At 45.5% G+C, this 9,493-nt stretch overlaps 1 protein-coding gene across 3 annotated transcripts in view; it reads left to right on the top strand.

The window, feature by feature from the left end:
• Window positions 1-595: 595 nt before the first annotated feature.
• tsc22d2 (TSC22 domain family 2) overlaps window positions 596-9,493 on the top strand; it is a 92,963-nt gene continuing 84,065 nt past the window's right edge. For 2 of the 3 annotated variants that reach the window (XM_085989819.1, XM_085989818.1), the window contains exon 1: window positions 598-3,465. In XM_085989819.1, the coding sequence (XP_085845945.1) occupies window positions 1,520-3,465 (1,946 nt within the window). In that variant the 5' untranslated portion in view covers window positions 598-1,519. Of the gene's footprint in view, window positions 3,466-9,493 lie in introns of all 3 variants that reach the window. The other variant, XM_085989820.1, reaches the window with a different exon arrangement.

Below are 9,493 nucleotides of genomic sequence, written 5' to 3'. Positions count from 1 at the left end.
GACAGGGAGAGCAAAACCGAGTGCCCCCTCCACAATAATAAATAGACCAATAAAAGAGAAATAAATTCCTCCCCCCCCCCCCCCTCTCCTCGCCATTTAAAATCCTCTGTTGTGTGGGGTGGTGGTAGTAGTGGGGAGAGAAAGGCCGCGCTCCTGAGCTGTGCTGAAGGCCCCGGTCCACCACCAGCCCTTCCCTTCCCCCTCCCTCTTTCTCATTCCCCTCGGGCGGAAAGAAGGCGGATGGCATCGCTGGGCGGCTCGGGTTAGTGAAAGGTCCGTCCCCCGTTCCCCCTCTCTCCCCCCAGGCAGCCCGGGGGGAGCTACCCTGCCGCGGGCAAACAGCAGGAGCAGGAGGAGGAGAAGAGAGTGGTGGAGGAGGAGGAGGAGGAGAGGGGGGAAGGTGGGGGGTTTAGTCCCGGGAGGAGAGAGAGAGAGAGAGAGTCGGGATTGTATCTGCGACACCGGCCGGCCCTTCTGTCTGTCCGTCCGTCTGCCCGGCAGCTTTAACCCCGGGGGGAAGCTGCGCCACTCCGATTGCCGCCGCCTTATTCTTCATTTGGGAAACGCTACGAGAGGGGTGGGGGGAAAGGAAAGAGGGGAGGAGAGAGAGGGGGGGGGGGAGGAAATTAAAGAAAAAAAGCAGCAGCTGCTGATCCATTCCGGGCAGGACTCGCTTTCAAAAAAAAAAAGCCCATTGCTTTTGTCAATTCGACCACAGCAAGCTTCTCACTCCTTCACCCCCTCCTCCTCCTCACTCTCTCTCTGCGTTTAATCGACAAGAGAAAAGAAGTCTGAAGAAAATAAATTGGGAGAGTTGTTGAAAAAGGGGGGTGGGGTGGAAAACCCCCCCTCTCCAAACACCGAGGACCTGAGCTGCCCGCAGTGCTTGTTGTAAGTGGAAGAAGGAAGATGGTGTGTCGTTGTCACTGATGAGAGGGAGCTGGAGTCGTCCACACGTTGCTAAAGTGCCACCCTTGGCTGCTGAAGGAGGAAAAGTAAAGAGAGGAAAAAAAAAGACAAGTGCGGGAGGAGGAAAAGACAAATTCTTCCTCACACCCCCTTTCTCGAAGGAGGATTCAGTTGTAACCCAAGAGGAGCTGCAGAGATGGTTTGCTTCAGACATTGTTTCCAACTGTGTTAGTTCATTTTTTTTTTGGTTTTGTGAGAGAGGTTTAAAAGGGAGGGAAAAACCCCCCTACAGAACAATCTGCAAACTCTGAAGATTTATTTGCCCATTCAAAAAGAACTTTAATCAATTTTTTTCTCTCGGCTTGGATATTTCCACCGCAACAAGGAGAAGATGGTGCGTGTTGGTTTTTCAGAACTGCTGTGAATTATTATAAAAGGAGAGGAGAGGAGGATTGTGTCTGGTGTTTCACGACACTTGTTAAACTGAAAAGCAAACTACAGACTTTACTCGTGTGGATTTAATTTTTTTTCCTGGGGTCGGACGAGAGAGAAGGTTTAAAAAAAAAAGGCTCGACACTATATATATCTTTTTTTTTGTGAAGTGTTCAAAATGCCGGTTAAAAAGAAGAGCGGTTTCCAGATCACCAGCGTGACCACGGCTCAGGTGGCGGCCAGCAGCATCACCGAGGACACCGAGAGCCTGGAGGATCCGGACGAGTCCCGCACCGAGGATATCTCCTCCGAGATCTTCGACGTCTCGTCCCGGGCCACCGACTACGAGCACGCCGAGGTGTGTGGCCGCAGCTCTTCGGACGAGACCCTCAACAACGTGGGCGAGGCGGACACCCCCGGGGCGGTGTCGCCCAACATCCCCCACGACCGGGATGGAGTGGGGGCAGCTTTCGGATCCCGACTGGCCGCCCCAGGAGGAGGAGGAGGTGGAGGGACGGTCACCCCGCTGCCCGGCACGGTACAGGCACCGGGAGCCACGCCGGCCCCGTCCACCTCGGCCAGCGGCACTGCCACCGGGGGGGGAGTCGCCATGCAGCCGGCGGCGGCCTGCACCTCCCGCTTCAGGGTCATCAAGCTGGACCACGGCTCGGGCGAGCCTTTCCGCAGAGGCCGCTGGACTTGCACCGAGTTTTACGATCGCGACTCGGACGGCGGCGCCATCCGGCACAACCACCACCACCCTCACCCCCACAACAGCAGCAGCACCGCCGCCGCCCTGGAGCCGCCGTGCGCCGACAGGGACAGCGGTTTGGGGGCCACCGCCAGCTCGGGCATCCTCCCCGCCGTCCACTCGGTGCACGCCGCCGAGTCCCTGGCCGACACCCCGCTCAACGCCACGGCCACGCAGTTGGCCCAGTCGGAGGCGATCAACCAGCACCAAAGTTTCGTCAAGGGGCAGCAGTCAACAGTGTCTCAAGCGGCGTCCGCCACTCAAATCTACGCCACCTCTGCGGTGGCTGGCCAGCAGCATCAGTCGCAGGTAAACCTGCAGAATAGCTTGGGGCAGCTGGGTGTTCTGCAGACCGGGATTAATGGCATGGCCATTCATACACCCAGTGCATCTATTTCCCAGACTAACGTGGTTGGGGTTTCTCAACAGACTGCGAATATCCCTGCTTCCCAGCCTCAGTTTCAGTTTTCTCAGACCCAGATTCCGCATTTACTGCCACCACAGCCTACTGCTCCAAACAGCCACACAGAATATATGCAACATCTGCCGGTTATGCAGGGTCCAGGAACTGTTCCGCAACCTTCACCAGGTACAGTACTCCAGAATACTGCCGCTGCTAGCCTGCCTGCAGGCCAAGCGACAAGTCATGGTCCTTCACCAGTGATGCAATCATCTGCCAGTGGAGCGCAAGTGATGGGAGTGCCAGCCCAGAGCTGTGATTTGGTCAATCAGGGTGGGCAAGGGATGCAGAATGCTCAGCCAGGTCCTGCACAGGGTCTGATCTTGCAGCAACAAAGTTTGGGGTCGTCGGGTGTTCCGCAACAACATTTAACCCAACAGCACCAAGCTTCAGGTCTCCAGTCTGGAATGGTCAGTCAGGTGTCTGGGTTGCCCAGTGGACAACCCAATGTGGCTGCTGGCATCCAAAATGTGCCTAGTACTGGCGTTTCAGGTGTACCGACTGGTGTGCCTGCTGTGGTGCCTAGTGTATCTGCCACTTCTGTTACTATGCCAAGTGTTCCAGCAACAATGGTTCAATCGCAGCAAAGTACCCAGACACCAATGACCGGGAGTACCGGCCTCCTGCAATCTGGGCTTCCTCCTGTGATGCAAGGTTTAATCAACTTATCTTCAAACATGTCGCAGACCAACCTGTTCCAGACACAGCAAGGTATAGGCCAGCTAGAGGAGAGACGGAATTCGGAGCACCTTATACCTCCGACACCTCAGTCTGGCGAAAGCAAGCCCTCTATGAAGCCTCTTATTCCAGAAATTCTTGGTAACCGTCTGCATTTGCAAGTGGCTAGCCCAATGAACAGCCTCACAAATTCTGTGTTCTCGATACCTATACAGATTGATGGAGATGAAGACAGGTATGATTGTTTTTTATCCTATTGAATAGATGTTTGCTTTTTTTTTTGCATTCTGGGCACCTGGTATTAAAAAATGGTACACCATTTATAACTTTTTTTATTCGCCACCCCTTTCCCAAATGTGGTAGCTAGTGCTGGGGTATGGTTTTACAGGTATCCACACCCTCTGGTAACTCACTAAGTAGGAGTTCACGTGATCCTGAACAGTAAGTGTAGGTGAGTTATTGGACTGTGGAAACCATCACAGCTGAGCCCAATCCTGTCCAGCATGGATCACTAAATAGCACGCAGGAGTGGGGATGCTGTTTTGTTTTCCCCCTGGGGGTGCTGCTGAGGCAAATTTAGTAACTTCTTTGCTGCCACCCTACTGACACTGCAAAGACAAGGGATCAAAGATAACTATTCTGCAATGAACGAACAGTTTTTGTGTATGTGCCGATTGAGGAGACATCCAGGAAATGGATTATAACAATCAACCTTGCCGAATGACCCCACCTTTTGGGGCTGCCATTAGATGGCCTGAGAGTCTTTTACAAAACCAAGTCTAAATCTTCCATTTATGGTTTGAAATCGCATTGAGTTGACAAATTACCTCCCTTTTCAAAAGCTCATTTCACAAAAAAAAATATTATAATAAAATAACATAATTACCACTTAAAAAAAAATATTAAGGTTAAATTTTGAGAAAAATAATGGTTGATTTTTATTGCCTACATTTTAAACATAGTTAAGGCTGAGCAACAGAAATCCAGTGTTATCACTTTCTTTAAATTATTGCTGTTATATTATAATTAATATTCAAAAGAGTAATTTATCCAGCCCTAATTGTTGCATATGTGAAGTGCTGTATTCAGTTAATTGAACAACCCAGTATTAAACTAGTTACCAAATCTCTCAGCAGTTAAGGATTAAAAAAATCTGGCCTAATTGCATCTAATGAGGTGCTGTGTCCAGCTAAGTGAACAACCCAATGTTTGGCATTAATTTAATTCATTAATACTGAGCTGAACTTTGAGGAGTCACAGTGTATTGATTTTGGTACATTTTAAATTATTCCTCTAGGCCTCTGGTAGTGGGTATCGGTGTTTGCTAATTGTCTCTCAGTTCAGATTTGCAGCAGAAAAGTACTAAATCCACAGTAATGATCCATCGGTTGCAATTTTAAACTTAATGCTGTTCATTTCTGTTGGCATAGCTGTATAACATGTAAAATTAGTCTTGAGCAATTTCCTTTTTATGGGGGAGGGGGAAAAAACCTCACTTTTTCAAAACGTTCCTTCATCATGGTATGGCAAAAATGCAGACGGATAAGTGGTTTTGGACATGATGTAACTAACTACCAAATATTCTGTCAGCCTTTGGAATAATTGAACACCAAGAAATCTGGAGTTAGAAGATGGTGTCCCTTTTTTGCTGTTTATACTGTGATTCCTTGTCTACTGCCTAAAAACTCTATGTAGTATGTCAGATTTTTATAATGCCAATTTCCACAAGACTGGTGTTTTTGAGTAAAGCCTTTTTTTTCTCCCTGGCTAGCTACGTAAAATACCTTGAACTTTAGGCCTAGCTATAGCCTCAAGGGGATATACCGATGCACTTGATGTAGGCCTGGAGATCACATTTGTGCTCAAAAGTTCATTTTAATAAGGTGTGTAAGTTGTGGTATTTCATAACATTGCCACTTGGTCAAATAGTTCCTAGTTTAGTAATGCCCCAGAAACGCAATCTGTAGCTTTTATATATTAAAAAAAAAAAAAAATTTAAAAATAGACTTTTTTAGCAAGAGTTAGACAGAGTGTCAGCTGTGGCTGAGGCATTTTGGTTGCCAAGCATAAGTGGAAAATGAGAGTTGAATAGAATTTTGCACATTAGCAACCCTTAACTGCATCAAACCAGGGTGTTGCATATTTAGGAGAACTATCCTTGGCGTGGGCTTTACTTTGACCACAGTATATAATGAGTATACTAGTTCTTATTTTCTAGTCATTAACGGACTGCCACTTTGCTGTTGGGTTAACAGCTGTGGTTATCCACTGTTTGTGCATTCAAATGAGGCATCGGCTTTTTGCACTACTGGCGATGTGCATGTAGAGAAATGTGACCTGGTTTAACAGGTCTCCCCAAAGTGTAACTAACAGACTGTGTGGGTTAAGAACAGTATTCTTTCCACAGAATAAAATTGTATCTCAAGCACCAACGCTGATTCAAAGCAGGATGAAGCAGAGAACAGCTGACTTTAGTTGGAGCAGACTCCTAATCTGTGCCAAAATAAGTACTGGATATTGAATAACTATAACTGAAAAGAATTGGTCTATGATCTCATGACCTAGTTAAACTACATATTGATGTAGTTGTCTGCTGTCATGAAAAGGCAGTCAAGTATTGCTGTTAAGTTAACTTTTCTCAATTGCATGCTTACCTATATTGGAAGAAAATAATTGAAGTATTGTATCTGATTAGGGTGTGTATCATTTTTTATTACTCCTTTCAGTAACCATTTCATATTAAGTCTTCAAAGCTATTTAGTGCTGCAACTGTCTGCTTTAAAGTTGAGAAACCACTAGCTAACTGTAAAAGAACTCTCCGACAAATTAATTGATCATTCAAACTCCTTAAAAATATATCCTCCAAGCCCAGCATTGTGTTTGGCGCTCGCGTGGGTGTGAAGTGTGTGGGTTGATCGCAATATTGTCCCAGGGCCCCTAATTCAAACCCTGCCTGTTTGGTGTTTATTGCTGCAGTAGAGTTTTTGCCAGTTATTCCCATGGAAACTGTTCCAATACCGGGGGTTCTTTGAGTGACAGGACACCAGTATTGGGCGTTCTTTCACGGGTCTGTGGGACATTTTGTTGAAATGAAATACCAAGCAAGTTCCAGAACTTTGACCAGTGGAAATGTTTTGACCCCTTCATCCAATATCTCTAGGTACAGTGCAGACTTTGGCTGTATACACTTTACAAAATGTTTAAAAGAATTTAACTATGTACAGTCATGTGAGAAATAGTCTCACTCAAATTACATCAAAACGATAAATGTCTGGTTTATTGAAATGAGCTACAGATCTTGGGGACTCATTAGTAAGAGACTTGTATAACACAGCTGAAACTGGGTTGAATGCATATGATGGTGGCAAGAGCTATTTTTAGATCTCCGTTGGTGTGTTACCATAAATAATCTTTAGTGGTGGGGGGGGGGGGGGGGGGGAGAGAGAGAGAGAAAAGAACTTGTGCTCATATCTAATTTAGTGATTGGGAGAATACTACACTGCTGTGGGACAGCATTTTTGGATGAGATATCAGGCTTGTGTGGTGCCAGTCTCCGAGGCAGTAACTAACACCATGGACTTGTCTAATACTTCGCTCGCTTTCTGAAATGGGGGCAACTGTGTAACTTGTGCAGAGTCTAAGGTAAAGGGAAGTTGATTATTGGTTATTCTTTAAGTGTGGGAGGGGAATCTATGCATTAATTGAGGTTCGAGTAGAATGTCAATGATGCTGCTTTGTTTTTTGGAGGGGGTGGAAGATTTGATATAAAATGCTACTTTTTGTTGCTCTTGTCCAATTTAAAGAAAGGCTTTCAAAATTTGTAACATTCATAAATCTTAATTCAAGTGAATTAAAAGGTTATGCTTCAATGTGCATGTCCTGTATGCAACGCTACATTTGCTTGGTTTATGTGAACTGCATAGTTCAATTGTGAAATGTAAGGACCTCGTCTGTTAATGTGCCAACTGATAGCAGCTAGCCATATGGGAATGAGGACATAGTACAGAGAATTTTCCAGAGATAGCTAACCCCTGTGAACTCTATGGGCTGCATTCCAAGATCGCAGTGAATGGTTGCAATTGTGAACCCGGCACTGCAACAAATGCAAAGGGTTCATAGAGGCCTGTGCCTTATGTATACCCTCCAGTTAAAAGTGACTGAAGGGAGTAGTTTGTGTTAATTGCCACTCAAAGTGCAGAGTACATTGTCAATATTGTTGCTGTCCATCTCTAACAAAAGAGGATGTTTATAATTTTTTTTATAAGTAGATGAGTGTTGTAGAACTAGTGTTGTAACCTGATATCTGTGTTGGGCTGGTTAGGAGCCTTCTAGATGATATTTTAAGGAAGGAATGTAAACATTGGTGTGTAACTCCTCTGCAAAGGATCTGTACCTAAGCTTGGGTGGCCTGGGAAGTTTTGTCCATTTTCGCTTTGCGGTGGCGTCCTATTTCTCTACCTTTTGCTGCATAGGAAATCACGTGGAAGTGTGTGCTGCCTTTGGCCGCGTCTTGTGTGAGCACATCTGGCGGTCGGTATTGTGCTGGCAATTTCATATAGAAATCTTTGGAATCAGTTCTCTCTCTTTCTGTCCCACCCCCCCCCTCTCCTAAAGGTGCTGACTGGTGTTGTGGTACTGGTTCAAGGGTACTGCCAGCCCTCTGATAGCTCACCAACCATTCTTTGTCCCCTGGATGGTGAATGCCAGTTGACTGTTTTACAGGTAGCATCATACTTGAGCCTGATCCTCCCTTTGTCAAACAGCCACACTTTTTTTTATTTGTGTTGAAGATTTCCAGACAGCAGAATTGATTTGGCTCAGTTTAACTTCATACTTGGGGCAACTTGACTCCAGTGAATAAATATTGTGTAGGTTTGCAGGCTGCGCTGCATTCAGTGCTATGAGATCTGGGATAGTAATATGAAAAATGTGTACCATATCTTGTTAAATTTCATAAGGTGCGTGTGCAATGTTCTATAAAGGATATAGAATTCTTTAAAATTGATATCTGTGTAGCTAAATTTCAATAGTGAATTGACCAATTAAGTATGTTCAGAACCGACACTTTTTTCTCTGAGCACTCCTAGTGTCTCTTCCCCCCCTTCCCCCCCCCCCCTTCCCCCCCCTCCTCCCAAACAAGGAGAGAAAAATTGTTCTTTACAGATAATTCTGGAAATGTACATTGATGGCTAGCACTTTGACCCGTAGAAGTGTCTTTCTCCTGACTTTAATATCTATTTTTGCACTGAAAAATGGCACTAATATCTCCGGCCTGCGTATCAATGCATTGTGTAACTGCTGAGCTCTCAAGAAAAGTGACTTGTTTGCAGCTCATTTACTCCCCGGATCACATCAGTAGTTCTCAGTTTAGAAAATGATACCGGTTTTTTTCAAAAGCCACAAGAAGCCCCAAGAAACTAAAGCCTGTATTTTGAAAAGAATATAAAGCTGCCTTTGGGGGTATGGGTGTAAGCTATTCTAATAGGAATATTATTTCCTTTTAAAGGAGTTAAGTTTTGTTCAATTCAATATATACTAGTAGATCTGCTGTGGCATTGCTCATGAGCAATTTGGGTGTTCCTTCTATGATGCCAACATTGGTTTTGTTAAGTCTTGCAGCTGTCTCAAGGGCTTTGTTTATCCATCAGAATATCAGGCATTGGGAGCACTTGGCAGTGAGCTTAGAGCCTGTGAGCGGGAAATAAAATTAGTTTTGATCTGCTTGTAAAGCACTTTTTGGGGCTCAGGTGATTTCACTCAGGTGTATTTCATTTCTCTGTCTTGGAGGCACCTGGAACACCCAAGTTTCAGAAAAAAATACATAAAATAGACAACAGCTGTCGAGCTGTGAAAGAGTAGTTAGGAGAAGCGATCCAAAAGTTTGGTTTTGAGTAGGGTTTTTAAGTATTGGAGAGAGGTGGAGGACTTTCAGGAGGGAGTTCGAGTGTAGGGATGAGATGGCTGAAGGCTCTTCCGCCGATGGTGGGGCGAAGTGAAGATGGAATGCACAAAAAGCCAGAGTCAGAAAGCCAAAGGGAATGGGAGAGAGTACAAGGCTGGAGGAGGTTCGAGAGATGGGGTGATTCAAACCCATTGAGAGGTTGGAGGACAAGGAATTTAAATCCAGTGCATCGGGGACCATGTGCCATTGTAGATCAGTGAGGGCAGGGCTGGTGGGTAAGTAAGAATAATTGCAGAAAAATATTCTGTATATATAGAGAATCGCTGCTGGAGTAAATCTATATGTTGTAACCTTTTTTTAA

The sequence above is a fragment of the Somniosus microcephalus genome, chromosome 6, assembly GCF_052327205.1.
Source record: "Somniosus microcephalus isolate GS21.2 chromosome 6, FLI_Smic_1.0, whole genome shotgun sequence".
NCBI classification, from domain to species: domain Eukaryota; kingdom Metazoa; phylum Chordata; class Chondrichthyes; order Squaliformes; family Somniosidae; genus Somniosus; species Somniosus microcephalus.
This window is presented reverse-complemented; position numbering and strand designations above follow the sequence as displayed.